The sequence below is a fragment of the Bos javanicus genome, chromosome 1 (genome assembly GCF_032452875.1).
Source record: "Bos javanicus breed banteng chromosome 1, ARS-OSU_banteng_1.0, whole genome shotgun sequence".
Classification (NCBI taxonomy): domain Eukaryota; kingdom Metazoa; phylum Chordata; class Mammalia; order Artiodactyla; family Bovidae; genus Bos; species Bos javanicus.
Window position 1 is genome coordinate 141,537,229 of NC_083868.1, and position 24,828 is coordinate 141,562,056.

A 24,828-nucleotide genomic window follows, 5' to 3' on the forward strand; every position below is an offset into this window, starting at 1 on the left:
GCTCCAAGAGACGGTGGGGGCCAGGGAGGTCTGGCGTGCTGCAGTCCATGGGGTCACAAAGAAATGGACTGAGCGACTGAACAACCAATGTACGAGAAGGGATGCTCTGAGACTTGGGGCTGCTGCCCCCTCGTGGCTGGCTGAGTAACTGCTCCAGTATCAGGCGTCCCATAGAATCTACCTCGACCAGAAAGAGGTGTCACTGTTGCCAAGGATTCTTCTTTGCTGTTGTTATAGTTTTCCTAGAGATTCCTAGATAGATGGGGGGAGAAAGCCGATAATATTTCAGAGAACAGGAATTAACTTGGGGGACAAGCCCACTGGGGACTCACAAGGAGCTCACAAGGTGCTGGGGACTCACAAGGTACTCACTTTCATCAGAAAGAGCAGGTGTCCAGGAATCGCTCAGATCTGTCCTGACTGGCCATCGACAGGGCAGAAGTACACTGGCTCCCCTCCTATCTGTTGAGGAGTCAAGCAGAGGCTGGCCTGGAGTCCGCTCTGTGTGAGTCCATCACTCAGAGGGCAGTGGGGCTCAGGCAAGCGGCTGAACTGCCCCCCATCCTCCAACCCCCACCGCCCCACCCCAGTCCCCCATCTCCTCTGTGAAGGGCAACACCAGGAGCAGAGCCTGCCTCTCGAGATTCTGCTGCTGGCTCCACAGCGCCGGCTTCAAGGTCCATGAACCTGGGCAGACTAAACTAGAGGAGCAATCATGCGTACTCAGGGACCCTCTCTCCAGGCAAGTCTGGGGCTCGGTTGACCCCAGAGTGTGGGGTTGAGTTTGGAGCAGAGCTAGGAGAGGAACTAGATAACATTGAAGTGACAGAACTAGGAAGCCTCGGTTTTCCAGAATACAGGGTCTGCTGGTGCTTAGTAAACGCTGTGGGAGGGAGTGGGCGTAGGAGATGCCAGGCACATGTCCAAGTGACTTGCTGCTTGCTTGACTATCTTCTAAGATGCTACGGAGCAGCTACCTTTATTAGTTTCCTTCTTAGAGCAAAGACAAAAGCAGCCAGCCAGGAAAGTCCCCACCGTCAGTTACTGTGTGGGAGGAAAGGAATCCAATCCAACTGGCAAACCAGGAAGCCCTAAAAGCAGCTAATGAGGCACTGACGTTGGCTTTCCAAGGTTCAGTGGATCCAAGTGATTAGTGGATTTTCAGGGGATTATGAGTTCAGGTTCTTTAATCAAAGCAAAACGATGGCTCAAACACCAATATTTATGGGGTTAATTCATTTAAAATGAAATAGCTGGTACATTATGGGCTTTTGCAGGTGGCCTAGTGGTAAAAAATCTGCCTGCAATGGAGTAGATGTGGGTTTGATATCTGGGCAGGGAAGATCCCCCAGAGAAGGAAATGACAGCCCACTCCAGTATTCTTGCCTGGAGAATCCAATGGACAGAGGAGCCTGGTGGGTTGCAGTCCATGGGGTTGCAGAGTCAGAGAAAGCAGGCACAGCTGGTACATTAGTGACTTTTTAAAACAAAGAACTGATGCTTTTGAACTGTGGTATTGGAGAAGATTCTTCAAAGTCCTGTGGAAAGCAAGGAGATCAAACCAGTCAATCCTAAAGGAAATCAGTCCTGAATATTCATTGGAAGGACTGATGCTGAAGCTGAAGCTCCAATACTCTGGCCATCTGATGTGAAGAACTGACTCACTGAAAAAGACCCTGATGCTGGGAAAGATTGAAGGCAGGAGAAGGGGACGACAGAGGATGAGATGGTTGGATGGCATCACAGACTCAATGGACATGGGTTTGAACAAGCTCCGGGAGTTGGTGATGGACAGGGAAGCCTGGCGTGCTGCAGTCCACGGGGTTGCAAAGAGTCGGACATGACTGAGTGACCAAACTGAACTACTTTGGAAGTAGCATAAATTGCACATTTTTCTTAAAACACTGGGCACACTGGGAGAAGAGCTCTGGCCTGTACCATATCATACATCACCGTCTCTACATCCAGAGCAGAAAAGGACTGCGGCTGGGGGATAGGACTCCAACCGGGAGTATATGTGTGTGTGTGTGGCTCTTCACAAACTCGAGTCCAGGGTGAAGCCTTGGTCAAAAGAATAAAGTTTCTGAATTTCGAGCCAAATCAGGGCAACCCCTGGAGAACAAGGGAGGTGCTGAGAACAGACCAGGTACCTGAGTTTAAGGCAGGACTGTGCCCTCCCCCGTAACAGCTCAGTGAGAATCGAATCAAAGTTAATTCATTCTCTACCCTGGAAACTCACCTACTTCCCCAGCTGCAAGAAGCCACAAAGTGATCAACACAGATTCCACACCTTTAATACTCGTGTGTCCACTTTAGTATTTTGGGTTAATTTATATCAAGCAAATTAATGTTTGTCTCTTGTAAAGGTTTAAATACAGAAATATCTATTTCCCTAGTTTCAGCATTCAGGCTGGATCTTTGTTGTTTATATTTATTCATTTGGCTACGCTAGGTTTTAGTTGCCGCATGCAGGATCTTCGATCTTCTTTGTGGCACGTGGGATCTATTCCACCCTGGGATTAAACCCAGTCCTCCTGTTGGGAATGTAGAGTCTTAGCTACTGGATCACTAGGAAAGTCCCCTCCCTGGCTGGATCTTTTAAGTGAAATCAGCTTCATTCAAAATTAAAGCCACTCATGGGAGGAGGACTGCAAAATGAGAAATACGACTGAAAAAGATGTCAGCTGCCCTGCCACGTGGACACTTTTAGGACACAGTCCATCTTCATTATTCACAGATTCCGTACCGGTAGATCCACCTACTCATTAAAGTTGATCTGTTACCCCAAATGAACACTAGCAGCGCTTTCGTGGACACTGGCAGAGGAGCAAAAACACTGAACGGCTGATTGAGTGTGAAAATGGCTACCCTGCCTTCCTGCTTCAGCTCAGACTGTAAATAAGTATCCTTTTCAGTTTATTTAGCACCTGTTCTTTAGCATTTTTGTATTTTCAGATGGTGATGTCAATGTTGAAATGGCCCCAAGCAGAATGGGAAGTGCTGTCTAATCTAAGTGCAGGAAGGCTGGCTGTGCCCTCCAGACAAAACATGTGTGCTAGGGAAGCGTCCTTCAGGAGTGACTTATGGGGTTGCTGGCCATGAGTTCAGTGTTAATGAATTGACAGTATCTACCAGTAAGGTGTCTTTAAGCAAACATACAGAAAACAAAATTCTATGGCGATCAGGTGACAAAGACTGGTGGCTGGCAGGCACCTGCCCCAACTTGTCCCCTTTCGTTCTTTTGTTGTTCAGTCGCTAAGTCATGTCCAGCTCTTTGCGACCCCATGGACTGCAGCACGCCAGGCTTCCCTGTCCTTCACCATCTCCCGGAGTGATCTGACTCACGTCCATGGAGTTGGTGATGCCATCCAACCATCTCATCTCGTGTCATCCCCTTCTCCTCCTGCCCTCCCCTTCTCCTCCCACCTTCAATCTTTCCCAGCATCAGGGTCTTTCCCAATGAGTCAGCTCTTAGCATCAGGTAGTGAAAGTATTGGAGCCATAGCATAAAAGATTCTAAAGATGGCCCACATCAAAAAAAAAAAAAAAAACTTAAAAAAAATATTATCTAACAAAACACATGTTTTCTTTACTTTTTTATTACAACTTTTACCATAATTTTAACACAAACTGACACAACGCAGACAATTCTCTCCAATCACCTGTTACACATTGGGACCTGCCAGATTTGGGCTATTTGAAGAACATGAGTGGATATCTCTTCCAGGGAGGAAAACATTTACCCTCTCTCTCTCTCTTACCTGTAGTCACAACTCCAGGGGCTGAGACACATGTTAAGGAAGCAGCTCTGCTGCCATGAGCTCACAGGAATTTTAGGGGAGGAGATGCTATACAAGTTTGAGAAGGCAGAATCTGAGGACTCTGGGGTCACTGGGCAGAGAGTTCTAGAAGGGAGTTGGGTCTCAGGGTCCATATCTGGGAGAAATGGGAGGTACAGGTGATGCTCCTTAAGGAGCTTGGTTACCTCCTATAGCAGGGGTCCCCAGCCCCTAGGATCAGTACTGGTCCAGGCTGCACAGCAGGAGGTGAGTGGCGATGGGAAACTTCATCGGCCGCTTCCCATCGCTCCACCTGAACCATCCCAGTTCATGAGAAAATTGTCTTCTATGAAACTGGTCCTCGGTGCCAGAAAGTTGGGGACTGATGCCTTCCCTCGTGGCTCAGACAGTAAAGAATCTGCCAGGAATGCAGGAGACCTGGATTCAATCCCTGGATCGGGAAGATCCCCTGGAGAAGGGAATGGCTACCCACCCCAATCTTCTTCCCTGGAGAATCCCATGGACAGAGGAGCTTGGCAGGCTACAGTCCATGGGGTCACAAAGAGTTGGACATGACTGAGCAATTAACACTTTCACACTTTCACTTTGCTATCCTACAGGACAAGCTGTGGGGGCCAGCAGGGCAGCCAGGAGACCACATCTGCCCCACCCCACCTGACCTCACCCCCTGCCAACCCACCATTCAGGGGCTGCCCTGACATCAAGGCCCAATGCGGAAATGCAGACTGGTTCTGCTTGCCACATGTTTGGAAAAAAAAATGCATAATTTATTTGTTCAGTTTTTCACAATTGAATTTTACAGTTTAAAAAAGATACAAAACAGAGAACAAACAGTGGTCACATAAATTAAAAGAAGCACTAAAGAAGGAATGCTTGCTCACCATGACGACGCTTTTTAAAATCTGACTCGGGAGCAGGCAGGTCAGGATGGCCCCTGGGATGCTGCCGCCCGAGCATCCTGCTAGCGCATCGTCCTGACTTCCACTCCAAGGTCAAGTCCTTGTGCAGAATCACTCAAGTCGTTCTGCGAAACCAGCGTGTCGGAGAGGAGGCAGGACCTCACAGCACCCGTGTTTACGCTTCACACTTGGTCACTGAAGCCTGACTCTCCCCTGCAGGGGAGCTTGAGGAGTGGTTGGAAGGGGCCAGGGGAGGCCCATGCACAGCCCTCTCTCCTTTCTCACAAGCCCAGATGCTGTGCTTCAGGACAACATTTACAGAACATTAAATTGGGAGCAGTCACTTTGTGAAAGTAGCTCAAGTCAGCTACTGCTCACACAAGCAAAGGCAGCAGTAATTTCAAAAAGTAAGAGTAGGACTACGGCCCGGTTTCATGGGCACTGAGGTAGTAACAGGTAGACGCTTTACAGGAAACAGTGTTTCTTTAATTAGTATCCCTGATTTCCCTGGGTGATTTCCAGGTGAATGATTAGCAGGCGTTAAGAGGGTCAGCAGGCACCCTACTCGGGGTGAAGACCTCAGTGGGGGCCTGGGGCATTGCACCATCTTCAAGGGAGGCCAGAGAGAGACTGGAGAATAAGGCGGGTCTCCCTGGGTGGGGGCCCCCAGCAATGCTGGGGGTGATCACATATGTTCCCAGGGCTCTGTCTACACACCCCCCGAAAGAAAAAGGTTTGGGTCCCCTTTCAAGTGTCTATCAAGTCATCACCCATGAAGAGCTGGCCCCTTTATTTCCAGCCAGCACTCTGGGCTGCTAAGAAGGCACTCAAGAATGTTCATCAAATTCCCTCGAGGGAATACCTGGGGCTACCCTAAGTGGCCTCACCAGCAGTGGCCCCAGAGGCTGGCCCCTGCAGGCTCTGCCAGGCTTTTTGCCTTCCTTTCTCAAGCCGTCCAGCAGCTAAGAAGTCGCCAGCCCCCTGTGCATCCAAGAAGGGTCCCTGCAGTGGGGCTCAGAAGGGACACCCCGTGGGGCAGACCCTGTCCCCTTGCTCTGCGCTGGCTCTGCTGTCCATGGCCAGCCAGCCTCCCCGGTCAGATGAGGGGTCTGGAAGAGTGGGCCCGGGGGTAGGGGAGCCACGGGGTCTGCACAGAACTGTGGAAAGGGCCAAGACATACAGGATCATGATCGCATAAAAACAAAAGGACCTGGAATCACTTCAAAAAATACATAATGCGTGGGGATTAACAATCAGCCCCTTCTTTTTCTTGTGCAATGTTGTCAAGGACCCAGGCCGTACAGATTAGCTGTTTGCCTGTTCAAAAAGGAAAAAGAAACGATATTATTTTCTTAAGACAAACAAAGGCAGAAAATTATTTTTCCCCTACATTGACAGGGAGGGCTTCCCTGGTGGCTCAGTGGTAAAGAGTCCACCTGCTAACACAGGAGACATGGGTTCTATCCCTGATCCAGGAAGATACCACATGCTTCGGAGCAATTAAGCCCATGTACCACAACCACTGAGCCTGGGATCTAGAGCCTGTGCTCCACAGCAAGAGTGCATGCTACATTGCTTCAGTCATGCCAGATTCTTTGTGACCTCATGGACTGAAGCCCGTCAGGCTCCTCTATCCATGGGATTCTCTAGGAAAGAATACTGGAGTGGGTTGCTGTGCCCTCCTCCAGGGGATCTTCCCAACCCAGGGATCGAACTCAAGTCTCTTACATCACCCTGCACTGGCAGGCAGGTTCGTTACCACTAGCGTCACCTGGGAAACCCCCCATAAGAGAAGCCACTGCAATGAGAAGCCTGCTCACACCATGAGAGAGTAAACCCCGCTCACCACAATGAGAGAACGTCTGTGCAGCAATAAAGACCCAGCATAGCCAAGAATTAAATAAATAAATAATTTAAAAAATAAGACAAAGGGATATTTTTTTCTACAGCATGAAGGTTGGGTTAGACTGACAATGGAGGAGAACAGTATGTGCAAAGGCTCAGGGACAGGAGGGGCCGGGATGTTGCGGGGGGGGTCCCATCACTCAGCACCGCTGGGACACAGGCATCTCTGGGCCAACCAAGCATGACCTTAGCCACTGAAAGTCATCCATGGTCTACGTAGTCCTGCTTTCTACTCCACTTCCTCTGTTGTCATCCAGCCGACCACCCCCCACCCCCACCACCACTTCCTGCTGCTGAGCCACCAGCATTGCCTAGACACACAGTACCTGTTCGCTCTCTCATCCTGGAGGGACAGTTACCCCATGGCCTGCCTCACCTCCCCCGCCAGTCTCCCCAGGACCCCCTCCCAGCTTGCCTGCATCATGCAGGTCCTCAGTGGGACAGTGGCGGTCATGAATTTCCAGAACTCGGCCCTTTGTGGGGCAGGGACTGGCTGGGCCCCGAGTCACTTGAAGGTGTTAGGTCTTAGGTTTGGGCTCAGGAGAGACACAGGCCATGCCTCACCAGGCACTGCCCTTGGCTTCTGCCCCATCTCCTGGCACCTGGGCACCTTTGGAGACTTGAGGGAGACAGGACTTTCACCTGGAACCTGGCCCTGGAAGGAGCCAAAATCTGTGAGCACTGCCCAGTCCCAAGGCCCCTGCGATGGACAGACATCCAGTCCTCACCCAGGATCCAGACAGGACCCAAGACTGGGCCCCTCTGAGTATCATGCACCAGGCCAGAAGCCAGAGGCAGCAGGGGCACCAGGAACCCCTGGGATCTTTCCCTTCTCATGCCCTCTCCTTGTACCAGAGACCCCAGCTGCTCCCCTGGGTGCCTGTGACAGCCTAGAGAAGGATAGGCCTGAATCATGCCTGGCAGCCTTGCTCTGCTTTCTGCCCATCCCCAGAAGTTTGATGCAATGACATCTGAGTAGGTGAATGGAACTATTAGAGCCAGAAGCAAGCCCATCACAGGTAACCCTGGACCCTGCAAAGCTGGGACCCAGAAGTTTTCATCCAAACGCGTATGGGGAGGGGTGCGACCTGTCACAGGACCACACCTCCTAGACCCCCAGGCTCTGACACAGTGAAGTGGGGAGCCGATCAGGAGGATGGAAAGGTTACCCTCATTTGTTGATAGATCCAGTCTGTGAACACTGTCACGTTCCCGTACACTCCCGGTCGGTACGCCTTGGCACAGCCTGACCCCCAGCTCGTGTCTCCAATCAGCCACCAGACACTGCTCTTCAGTGTGACCAAAGGACCTCCACTGTCACCCTGGGGGACACAGCAGGTTACAGAACAGAAGTCAATCCACAAGCCACACAAGCCAGAGGGCAAGAAGGTGGGATGAGGGCTCAGTAGGGTGATGGGAGAGTCTACAGGTCTCCTCCAACCCCGGGTCCCAGGTAGGGGAGGGACACACTTCATGGGCCCAGTGGGAGCCGGGCAAAGCCCAGCTGGTCATCACCTGGCAGGAGTCGACGGTGCCCCGCAGGTAGCCTGCACAGATCATGGCGGGTGTGATGAGGTTGTCATACATGTACTTGCTGTTGCACTTCCGGGGCTCAATGAGGTGCACCTTGGCCGCATTCAGGTCATCTGAGGTCTTCCCTGCAACAAAAGACAGCATAGCTTTCACAGGAAGCCTGGTCTCCCTCCTGGACACGTGGACATACGGCCACGCCACTCCTACCAAGCCTGCTCCTGGGGAACCCAGGTACCTTTCAACTGCTGGGGCGTGCGTTTAAAGTGGCTCTGGATTGTGTTTGGAGAGGACTAGAGTCACCTGCTCATGGCCCAGCCACGTGGTTCCCTGGGATCACTTCTCCTCCATCGCTCTCTCTCCTCTGGACAGTTCCCAGGCTGACACCAGGAGCTCCTGGGTTTCCACCTCAAGCACCCTAAGCTTTCTCAAGCCCACGCGCTGCTCCACTCCTGACTGCCTGCCCTCGCTCCCTGCATGTGGGAGTGACCAATCACTTGCAGGTCTGTGCTGTCTCCATCACCCACCTGCTACACAGAGGTTTTCTAGGCTCTGTGGCCTTGGGGGCTGAAGCAGAGCCTCTCCTGGAGTGCTTATCCGCCCTAAGCCATGCCACTTGAGCCTCCTCAACTCGGGAAGTGGCCCCATGCCCCACCATGGGGCTCAGATCACGAGCACGAATCAGGCCCCCCGAGACTGCTCACTTTCCCGTGACACTCCATCGATCAACAGATTTGGTGGCTCTGCCCCTACCCCCACACCCACCTCCCTGGTCTGGCCACCTTCTTGTCTCGCAGGATGTGGCAGTGGTCTCCTCTCCATGCTGTCACCTTTTCTGTGAGTCCCTACTTAGCTGTCCAACCATGTCACTCCCTAGCAGCTCCATGGCCCACTTGGATTAGAAGTCAGCACTATCATCATAGCCTACAATACCCTATGCAACCTGACTCCAGACTGCCCCCTCGCTCCTGGTTCATCATGCCCTGGCCACACTGGCCCTTCTGTTCCTAAGACATTCTTGTCATGCTGATTTCAGCTCAAATGTCCCCTCTTCCAGGAAGCCCTCCCTGACCACCTCTCACCGTGACAAGCCTCCACTGTTTGAAAGCACCTAGTTTCTCATTTCCTATCTGAGCACAATCTGCCCCCAGCGCCCACAGGAGAATGCGAAGCTCCTGCAGGCAGAGGTTTTGTTTCAGTTTGCTCACTGTTGCTCTCCCAGCCCTTGGAAGGTGCCCCACAGATCATGGCTGACTTTTCCTTTGGTCTTGGCTGCTGAGGAAACTTGCTCACAACTGGAAGGATCAACCCAGGAGCTTCTCTCGTCCAGATGCCAAGATACTCAGCCCAGTTGCCAGCTCTCCCTTCTTTCTCTAAGTCGCTCCTCCCATGTACTATTCACCTCGCTTTAAACCAGTGGTCCCCAACCTTCCTGGCGCTGGGGGCCAGTTTCGTAGAAGGCAGTTTTTCCATGGACCAGGGAGGTGGGGGGATGGTTTCAGGATGATTCAAGTGCATTACATTTATTGTGCCCTTTGTTTCTATTATTAGAACATTGTGATAATGTGGTAATGAAAGCAATGGGGAGCAGCTATAAATACGATGAAGCTTTGCTTGCTCACCCGCTGCTCACCTCCTCCTGTGTGGCCTGGTTCTTAACAGATCACTGACTAGCACCAATCCATGGCCTGGGGTTTGAGACCCCTGCTTTAAAGAATTCCTTGTAGGTGTGCCCTAAATACTTCTGGAAGGATGTAAACAATATATTAATATAAACGTACCACTAAGCACATCCACATACTCAGCAGTGGCCACAGGACTGGAAAAGGTCAGTTTTCATTCCAATTCCAAAGAAAGGCAATGCCAAAGATTGTTCAAACTATCACACAATTGCACTCATTGCACACACTAGCAAAGTAATGCTCAAAATTCTCCAAGCCAAGCTTAAACAGTGCATGAACCATGAACTTGCAGATGTTCAAGTTGGATTTAGAAAAGGCAAAGGAACCTGAGATCAAATTGCCAACCTTCTTTGGATCACTGAAAAAGCAACAGAGTTCCAGAAAAACATCTAATTCTGCCTTTATTGACTACTCCAAAGACTTTGACTGTGTGGATCACAATAAACTGTGGAAAATTCTTAAAGAGATGGGAATACCAAACCACGTTATCTGCCTCCTGAGAAATCTGTATGCAAGTCAAGAAGAAACAGTTAGAACTGGACATGGAACAACAGACTCGTTCCAAATAGGAAAAGGAGTACGTCAAGGCTGTATACTGTCACCCTGCTTATTTAAGTTATATTCAGAGTACATCATGAGAAATGCTGGGCTGGAAGAAGCACAAGCTGGAATCAAGATTGCTGGGAGAAATATCAAAAACCTCAGATATGCAGATAACACCACCCTTATGGCAGAAAGTGAAGAAGAACTAAAGAGCCTCTTGATGAAAGTGAAAAAGGAGAGTGAAAAGGTTGGCTTAAAACTCAACATTCAGAAAACTAAGATCATGGCATCCAGTCCCATCACTTCAAGGCAAATAGATGGACAAACAGTGGAAACAGTAAGAGACTATTTTGGGGGGCTCCAAAATCACTGCAGATGGTGAATGCAGCCATGAAATTAAAAGACGCTTGCTCTTTGGGAGAAATGCTATGACCACCCTAGATAGCATATTAAAAAGCAGAGACATTATTTTGCCAACAAAGGTACATCTAGTTAAAGATATGTTTTTTCCAGTAGTTATGTATGGATGTGATAATTGGACTATAAAGAAAGCTGAGCATGGAAGAACTGATGCTTTTGGACAGTGGTATTGGAGAAGACTCTTGAGTGTCAATCAAACCAGTCCATCCTAAAGGAAATCAGTCCTGAATATTCATTGGAAGGACTGATGCTGAAGCTGAAGCTCCAATACTTTGGCCACCTGATGTGAAGAACTGACTCCTTAGAAAAGACCCTGATGCTGGGAAAGATTGAGGGCAGGAGGAGAAGGGGACGACAGAGGATGAGATGTTGGATGACATCACCAACTCAAGGGACGTGAGTTTGAGCAAGCCCTGGCAATTGGTGATGGACAGGGAAGCCTGGTGTGCTGCAGTCCATGGGGTTGCAAAGAGTCAGACAGGACTGAGTGACTGAACTGAACTGAAGCACATCCAATGCTCTGTATAAAGGAAACAGCCTGGATCTCTTCATTTGAAAAAGGTTATCAGACATGAAACCAAATTATAACTGAAGGCAGCAGGGCCAGCCTGCGTCAGGAGAGTCTAGAGCTTCTTCCCCTCTGTGTGGTCAGGGCAGGAGGACTAGGCTTTGATGACTTGCAGCCAGTCGCTGCCAGTCACACAGGCCCATCCTCACTGAGACCATTATCCTCGCATCAAAGGCCAGCAGACTTCCAGGCAGCCCGTTAATGACTCTGTGACTTGAACATGGTGGGCCATGTGCCTCTCACGTTTAGGTGCCCTCTACACTCCAAAACGCAGTTTCCACTCACTGTTCCACTTGATTTGTTTTTTTAATTAATTTTTTGATGTGGACCAGTTTTTAAAAAGCCTTTATTGAATTTGTTACAGTATTGTTTCTGCTTATATTTGGTTTTTTGACCACGAGGCATGTGGGATCTTAGCTACCTGATGAGGGATTGAACCCACACCCCTTGCCCTGGAAAATGAAGTTTTAACCATTGGACCACTAGGGAAGTCTTTGCATTTGACCTTAATCAGGGCACTGTGGTAGGTAGGGCAGCTAGGATTTTCCCATCTAACATATAGAGAACCTGAGGCAAACAGCCTGGGTGAATCACCCAAAAATCATCCAATCATTCAGTGGTAGAACCAAGATCAAAACCTAGATCTCCCACTTCTGAACCCATGCTCTGATTCATGGGACCTGCAGACCCTGGGCAGGGAGACTCACCTTTCTCGTAGGTGGCCCCCCACCCGGAAATCCAGCAGGACTGAGTTGGCTCCAGCATCATGCCTGGATTGGGTAGACACACTGGCTTCACTTTGTCTGTTTCATGAAAAGAAAACACCATGAGTGGCTCTGGTCTAACTGAAGGCCTCGGGTGATGGTCTCCACCTGGACCTTTCCGTGTGCATGCACTGGGCCTGGGACCACCACCCTGTGGCCCAGGGAGCCTTCTAGATTCCAATGTGTCCTAGCATCCTCTTCCTCTCCCTGCCGCGACCCTTTTTCTAAGAGACAAGAAGTTCACCTCTGGAAGTTAGGGTTTGGGAAAACTGAAGGTCAACAGTTAACAGCTGAAAGTCAACAGTCAACAGTCCTGTGATGCAAATAGTTGACACTGGGCACGGCAGGGCTGTATCAACTACAGACTAAACTGATCACGATGAAGGTAACTGATCAGTGTATTATAATTAAAGGCACAGTGTCAACTGTCACTGATCAGACCCTGATTATGAAATGACTTTTGTAGATGTGCATGTGTGCTAAGTTGTCACCGTGTGGTGGAGGAAAAACATGGTGGTGACCACATCGCTCAGTGGCCACAAGCACATTTTGGGGTGGCTCAGTCTCTGGAAACCCTCTTCTAGCAGTCATCCCCTCCCCCAGCCCTGCACATTGTAGCTCAATGCACATTTCCTCCATCCAGTCTTCACAGCACGTTTTATTTCCAGTCAGCCTCTTAAGATTTGGTCAAAACTGTTCACACACCCTGGGCTGCTGGAACACAGGTACGCACCGTTGAAAGTCAGAGGCGTCTGCAGCTTCATTAGCGCGATGTCATTGTTCTTGGTCTTGGAATCATAATTTGGGTGGGAAATCACTTTTGCTACTCGGTATCCACTTCCATAGAACATGTAAGATTGTTTCAAGATTCCTGCAAAGGCCACCCAGATCTTGGGATTGTTAAGAGGTCTGGAAGACAGAGAGGAACACCGCTCAGCATGTAAGAATGGCAAATACAAAACACGCATTCCACAGTTCTCAAAAGTCATCAGCCCCCGAGGCGACATGACTTGTCAGAAGCCACACCAGAATGGCCAGGTGGTCTCAGGCTCTTCTCTCTCCCCATCTTACACAGCCTCACCCTCCTACACCCCTCTCCTTTACTTCATCAGTGAATCATTTTCCTCCCATATTTCTGCACCAGCCTGCAAACACTTGCAGTTCCAAGAACACTTATGCGTGTGTGCTAAGTCGCTTCAGTCGTGTCTGACTCTTTGTGACCCTATAGACTATAGCCTGCAATGCTCTTCTGTCCATGGAATTGTCCAGGCAAGCATACTGGAGTGGGTTGCCCTGCCCTCCTCCAGGGGATCTTCCTGACCCAGGGATCAAACCCATGTCTCTTAAGTTTCCTGCATTAGCAGGCAGGATCTTTACCACTAGCGCCACCTGGGAAGCCCAACTTATTCTTGAATCTACGCATCTCCCTGAGGTTTGAAACCTTATTTCCAGCATGACTGGGTCTTACTTATCTTTATATACTAGAACATCTCCTGGCACACAGTAGGTGCTTAATAAATGTGTATCAGGGAGTAGACTCTGAGTCTAATAACCACCCAGGCACTACCTTCTTTTGGGTGCTTCCCTTCTAAGAAAACCCCAAGTCTTAGAGCCCATGGAATCTGGTGGATGGAAGGAAGGGACACTCCTGAGTTATACACACTCCTTCCTTCAACCTTCGCAACAACCCTCAAAACAGCACACCTGACTTACAGGTGCAGACACTACTGTCAGACACCTGGGGTGAACTGTGTGAGGCTAATCAGCCAGGGAACAGCCAAGTTAGGCCCAGCCTCACTCTAAACATGACAAACAGCTCTCATGAGTGAGGGTTTTTCAAAATATCCATGTGACCAAAAAAAATTCCTTGTTTAAGAAAAAGAAGGAAGAACAGTATCGTCTACAAAAGCTAACGCTATAAATGATGGCCACCCTCACCCCTCCCCACCCATCTGTATGGGCAACTCTGGGGCCCAGGCTGCTTAATGGGATCACAGAGAACCTTATGGCAGGACAGCCTGAGGTTTGAGTGTCCCCAAGTTTCTCTGAGTGTCTCTCTGGGGACGAGCATCCAGGGAGCCCAAACTTGTCGAGAGGGCAGCGGCCTCAGGAAGGATAGGACCGAGCTGAGAAGACTGTGGACTGGAATTCGTTCTGATCGTAGCATCACCCCAGCCTTACACTGCATCCCTATGCTGACTCAAAGCGATGGACACACGCTATGGGATGTATTGGCCACAGTTTCACGTGCTTCACAAGTCATCTGACCCTCCCTGTGACGCCAGAGAGGCGCCCTTAGAAGCCCCAGTTGTCCCCAAGGAAACCGGAGCCTGCAGCAGTCAAGGACTTTGCTCAAGGCCTCTGGCAAAGCCGCCTCAGAACCCCAGGCTCCGCCCCCTACTCCTCTGGTTCCGCCCCTTTCCTCAGGCCACGCCCCCTTCCTCAGGCCCCCACCTCCTCGAGACTTACTCCTCTACGCAGTGCGCGGCTGTCACGATCCACTCCGGGGTGATGATGGAGCCCCCACAGACGTGGATGCCCTGAACGTGCAGGCTAACCTGCCAGGGCCATTCGCCCGAGTAAGCATTCGATCCCCCCACGATCCGGCTCTGGCGGCTCGTCTTCACGGAGACCCCACATTCTGAGAGAGACAAGCACAGTGCAGCCGGCGAGTGAGCAAAGCAGGGCCGCCCCCACCCAATCCCACTATGCCCTTTGCCACCCTCCTTCCCGCTTCTCCCGGACACCTGCCATACTGTGTTCCCATCCCAAGGTTCCGGCCTGGCTGCAGGGTGACCGTGATCTCCTCTTGTTCCTGTTTCTTTGGGCTCTGACTTTGGAAAACGCCGCCTGGTCTCTTTAGGCTGGGGTGGGGGGCCAGAGGACACTCCTCCAGCAACCACCCCACCCCCACAGCCACCCCCGGGAAGCACCGCTTCTGATAGCCTGGATGCCACCAGTTGCTTGGCACTTGTGTGATTCCATCAGCATCTCCCAAATACCCATGTAGCAGGGCAGATAACAAAGGCCCTGGAACCCCCTTGAATGCTCAGAGACCCTAAGATTCCTGAACAAAGCTAAGGAGGGCTTTTCTCCTATGCACTGCTCTCAAACCATCACGAGGTGGACAGCGTGGGCAGGAGGGCAGGGCAGGCACCACGCTCTCCTGGTATCTCCTGGTATCTTGAACCAACATGTGTGGGAAGTTACTGCCAGGACCACTGGGGAATGGTGTTCACCCCGGAGCGACTGCTAGCTTCACCTGTTCAAACTGGGAATCCAAGCTTCAGGGCCAAGACCCATACGGGAAGAGGATGGGGCCATACCAGAGAAGGGAGCTCAGGGACAGTATCCTCCATACCCATAAAACGTTTGGAAAATGTGAAAGTGTTAGTTGCTCAGTCATGTCTAACTCTTTGCGACTCCATGGATTGTAGCCCATCAGGTTCCTCTGTCCATGAAATTTTCCAGGTAAGAATACTGGAGTGGGTTGCCATTTCCTTCTCCAAGGGATCTTCCTGACAGAGGGATTGAACTCAGGTCTTCTGCAGTGCAGGCAGATTCTTTACTGTCTGAGCCACCAGGGAAGCCCAAAAGGTTGGAAACTACAAGTAGTCCCAACGCTGGAATGGGGACACCCATGGGTCTCCAGCCCCACAATGTGGATACCACAGAGAGGGCCACATTGTCTGTCTCTGCAGTTTGTCTGTCCTTGGGACAGCTGTTTCTTGGACCAAAGCAATAAGTATCTAAAGTGTATCCAGATTCAAGAACGGGAACCCTTGGGCAGGGTGCTGGGTGTGTCCTGACGCGTTACTCCACCTTCTATCTCCAAGTCCCCCAAAGACACACTGGGATACATTTCAATAAGGTATCAAATTTGATACCATTTGATTTTGGTATCAAATGGGATACCAAAATGCATCCCATTTTAGAAACAGAAAACCAAGAACACTTACCTATACAGCGTAAAGAAACCACTGTTTTTGAAGAACAAACATCGCTGCAAAAGAAGAGGGGAAAATTCTGCTTACTGTAACAGTAAAGACACTTGATTCTCGAAATAATTAGAAATAAATATTTTCTTCCAATGTTCTCACTCCCTGCCTCTTCAGATACAGAAGAGTTTGCAATTGAAGACATGAATAGAGAAAGTAAACCTACATACATAGGGGACAGTAGTAGAGAGTGGACACCAAGTCAAACTGGAGGGTTAAAATCCAAGCTGTGCGACCTTGGGCAAGGCACTTAACCTCTCTGTGCCTTGATTTCCCCATCAACAGAATGGGCGAATGATAGTACCAAAGGTGGTTGTGAAGATAATCACACATTGTGTGTATGTGTGTGTATGTGTGTGTATGTTAGTCATTCAATAGTGTCAAGTCAAAGCACTTATCAGCTGTTATTTTTTTTCTTGTAGTTTAAAATCATCCTTTAATTTTGTAAGGAAGACTTCTGTAAACTTCCAGCTTCTTGTAACTGCTTTATATGAACTGCACAGAAAACTATACAACCATTTGCCTGGGAACAGAAGAAGAGTTACTCCTTGGGAGGCAAACATTCCAGGTTACAGATGAAAAAGAACTAACCAATGCATTCCATTGTACACTGAATTTTCTCCAACATGTTGAAAAGAGAAGCAGCATTGATGCCCAGGTATTTGAAGCTGGCAGTGTTCCTTTTTTTTCTTTCTTTCTTTTTTTCTTTTATTTTTTTAAATTTTATTTTATTTTTAAACTTTACAATATTGTATTGGTTTTGCCAAATATTGAAATGAATCCACCACAGGTATACATGTGTTCCCCATCCCGGACCCTCCTCCCTCCTCCCTCCCCATACCATCCTTCTGGGTCGTCCCAGTGCACCAGCCCCAAGCATCCAGTATCGTGCATCGAACCTGGACTGGTGACTCATTTCATACATGATATTATACATGTTTCAATGTCATTCTCCCAAATCTTCCCACCCTCTCCCTCTCCCACAGAGTCCATAAGACTGTTCTATACATCAGTGTCTCTTTTGCTGTCTCGTACACAGGGTTATTGTTACCATCTTTCTAAATTCCATATATATGCGTTAGTATACTGTATTGGTGTTTTTCTTTCTGGCTTACTTCACTCTGTATAATAGGCTGCAGTCACCATCCATAGTGATTTTGGAGTCTAAGAAAATAAAATCTATCATTGTTTCTAGTTTTTCCCCATCTATTTGCCATAAAGTGATGGGACCAGATGCCATGATCTTCGTTTTTTAAATGTTGACTTTTAAGCCAGCTTTTTCACTCTCCTCTTTCACCCTCATCAAGAGGCCCTTTAGTTCCTCTTCATTTTCTGCCATTAGAGTCACATCACCTGCATATCTGAGGTTGTTGATATTTCTCCCTGCATTCTTGATTCCAGCTTGTAATTCATCCCGTGAACCTGGTCCAAACCTCACAGTGACCAACAGCCCCCTCTGCTGGCTGGCACAAGTGACTGCACTTCTTTGCCAATCCCAGCAGTAGCCTGGCTTCATGCTAGCCCACCTTCTGACAAAAAAGCATTGAGGTACCAACTATAGAATCACCCTCATTTCTGGACAGCATCCAGTCCATGGCCAAGCCTAGCTTCCTGGAACCTTCCCCAAATGACTCAATACAAGCCCACATCCAATTATAAGTCCCTTCTAACACCCTCCCACTGAGACACCCATGGTTCCAAGACAAGGTGTGCCCTGGTGGTCTCTGGCTGGGTGGCACTAGATGCCAAGAGAAGACATGCTCCCATTAAGAGCGGATGTTTTCTAAAGATCATCAGGTCATTCCCCCATTCTGATGGCACACTGAGCAGCCATCAGACCCTGATGCTGGGAAGGATTGAAGGCAGGAGGACAAGGGGGCAACAGAGAAGGAGATGGTTGGATGGCATCACCATCTCAGTGGACATGAGTTTGAGCAAACTCTGAGAGATGGTGAAAGACAGGGAAGCCTGGCGTGCTGCAGTCCATGGGGTCACAAAGAGTCAGACACGACCAAGTGACTGAAGAACAACACAGCATCAGGGCACAAAGCAGTCACTCAGACGAGCCCTACCAGGAGCCCGAGGTTCAAGTATCAAAGTGCTACATCTGAAAGCAAACAGGAAAGAAGTCCTCCCACCCCCTGATGAGCATAGGGGATACCATGTGCCAAGCAATGGCCTCTTTTTTCCTCCAAAGTCTGAAGCCATCTTACGAGTTACCACAAGGTGGCAGCCTTCCCTCCCTTGCTCAGTCCTGGTTCCAAGTAACCAGCAAGACAAAGAGACAGTATTTACAAAGAGCCCAGGCAGCTGTGTTTAGCTCTCAGGGGGACAAACCACGGCCCGCTGTTTTGATGGCCACACCTGGCTATGGGCACCCTTCCTCCTAGGCTCAGCCTGGCATAGGCTCAGGTGCCCCGGGCAGAAGTCAGCCCCCCAGGCCACCAGGAACACAAACCTGCTTCAGTCTCCCACTCACAGAAAAGGAGGGGGAAGCTTGACTTGTCCTTCTTTCCCTAAACACAGCACCTGGCACCTGGCCAGCAGGGAGGGGACGGCATGGTTTGGATGAGTGATGGGGAACTGGGAGCTGAGGAAGCTGTATGTTGTGTGTCTTTTACATGAAAGAACATTCCATTTGGATAACAGTATTCTATACTCCCTGGTGGCTCAGTGGTAAAGAATCTGCCTGCAATGCAGGAGACCCCGGTTTGGTCCTTGGGCCGAGAAGATCCCCCTGGCGGAGGGCATGCCCTCTCCAGTATTCTTGCCTGGAAAAATCCCATGGACAGAGGAGGCTGGAGGGCTACAGTCCATGTGGTCGCCAAAGAGTCAGACACGACTTAGTGACTAAATAACACCAGCATGAATGATTCTAGGAAGACTGCAAACATTTTAAACATACGCAACACAGACTGAGTAGCCTAAGCCTAGCCCTCTCCCCCGACCTCCTAACTAGTCAAACCATCAACCGTGGGACCAACTCACGTTCACGTCCACCCACTGGACACACTGCGACCTTCCCAGCACTGCAAGTTGGCCTCCAGGTATAGGAAACACTGGAGTACTGGAATAGCCGCTAGCTCCAGGCCCACCCCTCACACAGCATCCTCTGACTCTACGGCTGGGGCTGGGGGACCAACCTTCCCCACTGCCTGGGCTGAGAGGACCTCTGGGAAGCAGAGTTTCCAGTGTGAAACCATCAGGGTCCTGTGAAAACCAGGATGAGTTGGTCACCCCAGTGGGGACCACAAGACATTCTTCTGGACCCCTAGACACACACCCTGACACACGCTAAGATGCATCTCTTGTGTCTGCAGAGAGAAGAAAATCGGGAAAGAGGAATCTTCATTTTGTGATGTTACCCAATACCCCGGAGGGCAGAGGGCACACACGGGTGGCCAGCAGACCACAGCTGCTTCCCAAGGTGGCGCTGATGGTAAAGAACCTACCAGCAATGCAGGAGATGTGGGTTTGATCCCTGGGTCTAGAAGATTCCATTGGGGAGGAAACGGCAACCCACTCCAGTATTCTTGCCTAGAGAATCCCATAGACAGAGGAGCCTTGTGGGCTCCAAAGAGTCAAACATGACTGAAGTGACCTAGCACAAACGCCTCCCTAGAATGAACCCAGAGCTGCTCAGAGAGACGGGTCCTACTTAGAGTCCAATCTCCTCCCTGTGAGGAACTCAGACAAATTCTCACCAGCAAGAGAGTAATCAGACTCTAACGGTGATTCTCCCAGACATCCCCTACTCATTTGCAGTTTTTGAAAGGAAAAAAGAAACAACCATGCCCAACACACCCGTGAAAAGATGCTCAACATCACTAATTATTAGAGAAACGCAAATTAAAACAACAATGAGGTATCCCCTCACACTGGTCAGAAGGGCCATCATTAAAAAGCCTCCAAATAACAAAAGAGAACCTTCCTACACTGTGAGGGGGAATGTAAGTTGGTGCAGCCACTCTGGAGAAGAGTGAGGAGATTCCTCAGTTCAATTTAGTTCAGTCACTTAGTCGTGTTTGACTCTTTGTGACTCCATGGCCTGCAGCATGCCAGGCTTCCCTGTCCATCACCAACTCCTGGAGCTAGGTCAAATTAATGTCCATCGAGTCAGTGATGCCATCCAATCATTTCATCCTCTGTTGTCCCCTTCTCCTCCTGCCCTCAATCTTTCCCAGCATCAGGGTCTCTTCCAGTGAGTCAGTTCTTTCCATCAGGTGGCCAAAGGATTGGAGTTTCAGCTTCAGCATCAGTCCTTCCAATGAATATTCAGAACTGATTTCTTTTAGAATGGACTGGTTGGATCTCCTTGCAGTCCAAGGGACTCTCAAGAGTCTTCTCCAATACCACAGTTCAAAAGCATCAATTCTTCAGTTCTCAGCTTTCTTTGTAATCCAACTCACACGTTCATACGTGACTACTGGAAAAACCATAGCTTTTACTAGACGGACCTTTGTTGGCAAAGTAATGTCTCTGCTTTTTAATATGCTATCTAGGTTGGTCATAGATTTTCTTCCAAGGAGCAAGCAACTTTTAATTTCATGGCTGCAGTCACCATCTGCAGTGATTTTGGAGCCCAAAGAAATAAAGCCTCTCACTGTTTCCCCATCTATTTGCCATGAAATTATAAGAACAGATGCCATGATCTTAGTTTTCTGAATATTGAGTTTTAATCCAAATTTTCACTCTCCTCTTTCACTTTCATCAAGAGGCTGTGATGTTTTCTTCACTTTCTGCCATTAGGGTGGTGTCATCTGCATATCTGAGGTTATTGATATTTCTCCCAGCAATCCTGATTCCAGCTTGTGTTTCATCCAGCCTGACATTTTGCATGATGGAGTCTGCATATAAGTTAAATAAGCAGAGTGACAATATACAGCCTTGATGCACTCCTTTCCCTATTTGGAACTAGTCTATTGTTCCATGTCCAGTTCTAACTGTTGCTTCTTGACCGGCATACAGATTTCTCAGGAGGCAGGTAAAGTGGTCTGGTATTCCCATCTCTTTAAGAATCTTCCACAGTTTGCTGTGATCCACACAGTCAAAGGTTTTGGCATAGTCAATAAAGCAGAAGTAGATGGTTTTCTGGAACCTCTCTTGCTTTTTTAATGATCCAACAGATGTTGGCAATTTGATTTCTGGTTCCTCTGCCTTTTCAGCTTGAACATCATGTTCATGTATTGTTAAAGCCTGGCTTGGAGAATTTTGAGCATTACTCCAGGGATGGGGGAGCCTGGTGGGCTGCCGTCTACGAGGTCACACAGAGTTGGACACAACTGAAGTGACTTAGCAGCAGCAGCAGTTGCTAGCCTGTGAGATGAGTGTAATTGTGTGATAGTTTGAACATTCTTTGGCATTGCCTTTCCTTGGGATTGGAATGAAAACTGACCTTTTCCAGCCCTGTGGCCACTGCTGAGTTTTCCAAACTTGCTGGCATACTGAGTGCAGCACTTTCACAGCATCATCTTTCAGGATTTGAAATAGCTCAACTGGAATTCCATCACCTCCACTAGCTTTGTTTGTAGTGATGCTTCCTAAGGCCCACTTGACTTCACATTCCAGGATGTCTGCCTGGGTGATCACACCATTGTGGTCATCTGGGTCATGAAGATCTTTTCTGTATAGTTTTTCTGTGTATTCTTGCCATCTCTTCTTAATATCCTCTGCTTCTGTTGAAGTGAAATGAAATGAAGTCTCTCAGTCGTGTCTGACTCTTTGTGACCCCATGGACACCAGGCTCCTCCGTCCATGGGATTTTCTAGGCAAGAGTACTGGAGTGGGTTGCCATTTCCTTCTCCAGGGAATCTTCCTGACCCAGGGATCAAACCCAGGTCTCCCGCATTGTAGACAGACGCTTTACCAACTGAGCCACTGGGGAAGTCCACTGCTTCTGTTAGGTCCATACCATTTCTGTCCTTTATTGTGCCCATCTTCGTATGAAATGTTGTTCCCTTGGTATCTCTAATTTCTTAACGAGATCTCTAGTCTTTCCCATTCTATTGTTTTCCTCTATTTCTTTTCATTGATCACTGAGGAAGGCTTTCTTATCTCTCCTTGCTATTCTTTGGGACTCTGCATTCAAATGGGTATATCTTTCCTTTTCTCCTTTGCCTTTAGCTTCTCTTCTTTTTTGAGCTATTTGTGAGGCCTCTCCAGACAACCATTTTTCCTTTTTGCTTTTCTTTTTCTTTGGGATGGTCTTGATCCCTGTCTCCTGTACAGTGTCACGAACCTCTGTCCATAGTTCTTCAGGCAGTCTGTCTTTCAAGTCTAATCCCTTGAATCTGTTTGTCACTTCCACTTTATAATCATAAAGGATTTGATTTAGGTCCTAACTGAATGGTCTAGTGGTTTTCCCTACTTTCTTCAATCTAAGTCTGAATTTGGCAATAAGGAGTTCATGATCTGACCTACAGTCAGCTCCCAGTCTTGTTTTTGCTGACTGTGTAGAGTTTCTCCATCTTTGACTGCAAAGAATATGATCAATCTGATTTTGGTATCGACCATTTGGTGATGTCCATGTGTAGAGTCTTCTCTTGTTTTGTTGGAAGAGGGTGTTTTCTATGGCCAGTGTGTTCTCTTGGCAAAACTCTGTTAGCCTTTGTACTCCAAGGCCAAATGTGCCAGTTACTCCAGGTATCTCTTGACTTCCTACTTTTGCATTCCAGTCCCCTATAATGAAACGGACATCTCTTTTGGGTGTTAGTTCTAGAAGGACTTGTAGGTCTTCATAAAACCATTCAACTTCAGTTTTACTGTTGAGGCATAGACTTGGATTACTATGATATTGAATGGTTTGCCTTGGAAATGAACAGAGACCATTCTGTCCTTTTTGAGATTGCATCCAGGTACTGCATTTTGGACTCTTTTGTTGACTATGAGGGCTATTCCATTTCTTCTAAGGGATTCTTGCCCACAGTAGTGGTCATCTGAGTTAAATTGGCCCATTCCAGTCCATTTTAGTTCACTGATTCCTAAAATGTCGATGTTCACTCTTGCCATCTCCTGTTTGACCACTTCCAATTTACCGTGATTCATGTACCTTACATTCCAGGTTCCTATGCAATAGTGTTCTTTACAGCATCAGACTTTACTTCCATCACCAGTCACATCCTCAACTGGGTATTGTTTTTGCTTTGACTCTGTCTCTTCATTCTTTCTGGAGTTATTTCTCCACTCTCCTCCAGTAGCATACTGGGCACCTACTGACCTGGGGAGTTCATCTTTCAATGTCCTATCTTTTTGCGTTTTCATACTGTTCATGGGGTTCTCAAGGCAAGAATACTGAAGTGGTTTGCCATTCCCTTCTCCAGTGGACCACATTTTGTCAGAACTCTCCACCATGACCCATGCATCTTGGGTTGCCCTACATGGCATGCCTCATAGTTTTGTTGAGTTAGACAAGGCTGTGGTCCATGTGATTAGTTTGATTAATTTTGAGATTTCTCAAAAGACTAAAAATAAAAGTGTCATGTTATCCTGCAATCCCACTCCTGGGCATATACCCACACAAAACTATAATTCAAAAAGATACATGCCCCCCAGTGTTCACTGCAGCACTATTTACAGTGTCAAGACATGAAAGCAGCCTAAATACCCACTGATCGACGAGTGTATAAAGAAGATGAGGTACATACATACAATGGAATACTACTCAACCACAAGAAAAAATGAAATAATTCCTTTTGCAGGAGCATGGATGGACCTAGAAATGATCATCCTAGGGGAAGTAAGCCAGACAGAGAAAGACAAATGCCACATGATATCACTTATATGTGGAATCTAAAATAAGAAACAAATGAATTTGCTTATGGAACATACAGACTCACGGACATAGAAACAGACTTGTGGTTGCCAAGGGGAGGGAAAAGCAGGTAGACTGGAATTTTAGGATTAGCAGATGCAACCTTTATATATAGGATGGTTATAAACAACAAAGTCCTACTGAATACCATGGGGAACTATGTTCAATATCTTATGATAAACCACATGGAAAAGAATGTGGAAAAGAATGCATATATTTGTATAACTGAATCACTTTGCTGTTTGGTGGAAATGAACACAACATTGGAAATCACCCATACTTGAATAAAACAAATTTTTAAGAAAAGGAATCAGCAAATTAAATACCTGTGGTAGAGTTTTTTATAGAGATCGATATCGTTGGCACTTATGTTCAGCTTCATAAAGCTTGTGGCTCCGCTGTCATCTGCTATTCCTTGGCTAGAATAAAAACTGTTCCTAAAAAAGACAGAAAGTCTTACTTAAAATAATAGTTTTTCTGCGAGCATTTGCACATCCTATGCTATAGCTATATCATTGTACTTATCTTATACTACATGCAGGTTAAGAGCATTTTGGAAAACAAAAACACAACTTCTAATTAAGTGACACCCCATTATAACCATCCAATAACCCTGAAGTGTCAAGGGAAAGTCCTCCAACAGTCGTGTTTCGAATCTAATCTGGATCAGGATAAAAAAGCAGTAAGAATATAGATGTGTGAGGACGTATAATGTAACCACACGTCCAAATGCTCCCAGTGATAAAATGCAGCCCCTGAACCGTGATGAGACATCCCTACGTCATTCATAGTGACACACACTGCGACTAGGGAAGAGTGGCATTTGGAAGTAGTTCCCTAGCTGAGATGGCAACTTTTTTATCAAGTGATAATTCATTTTGAAAACTGGCATAGGGTCAACAGGCTGGA

General features: G+C 48.2%; 1 protein-coding gene across 4 annotated transcripts in view; it reads right to left on the reverse strand.

Moving 5' to 3' along the window:
* TMPRSS2 (transmembrane serine protease 2) overlaps window positions 1–24,828 on the reverse strand; it is a 126,205-nt gene that overhangs the window by 76,156 nt on the left and 25,221 nt on the right. For 2 of the 4 annotated variants that reach the window (XM_061422145.1, XM_061422127.1), the window contains exons 7-13: window positions 24,246–24,356; window positions 16,071–16,114; window positions 14,581–14,752; window positions 12,845–13,020; window positions 12,055–12,150; window positions 8,120–8,262; window positions 3,582–7,926 (exon numbers count right to left, since the gene is read on the reverse strand). In XM_061422145.1, coding sequence (XP_061278129.1) covers window positions 7,753–7,926; window positions 8,120–8,262; window positions 12,055–12,150; window positions 12,845–13,020; window positions 14,581–14,752; window positions 16,071–16,114; window positions 24,246–24,356 — 916 coding nt within the window. In that variant the 3' untranslated portion in view covers window positions 3,582–7,752. Of the gene's footprint in view, window positions 1–3,581; window positions 7,927–8,119; window positions 8,263–12,054; window positions 12,151–12,844; window positions 13,021–14,580; window positions 14,753–16,070; window positions 16,115–24,245; window positions 24,357–24,828 lie in introns of those variants that run through there. The other 2 variants (XM_061422136.1, XR_009737370.1) reach the window with 2 other exon arrangements.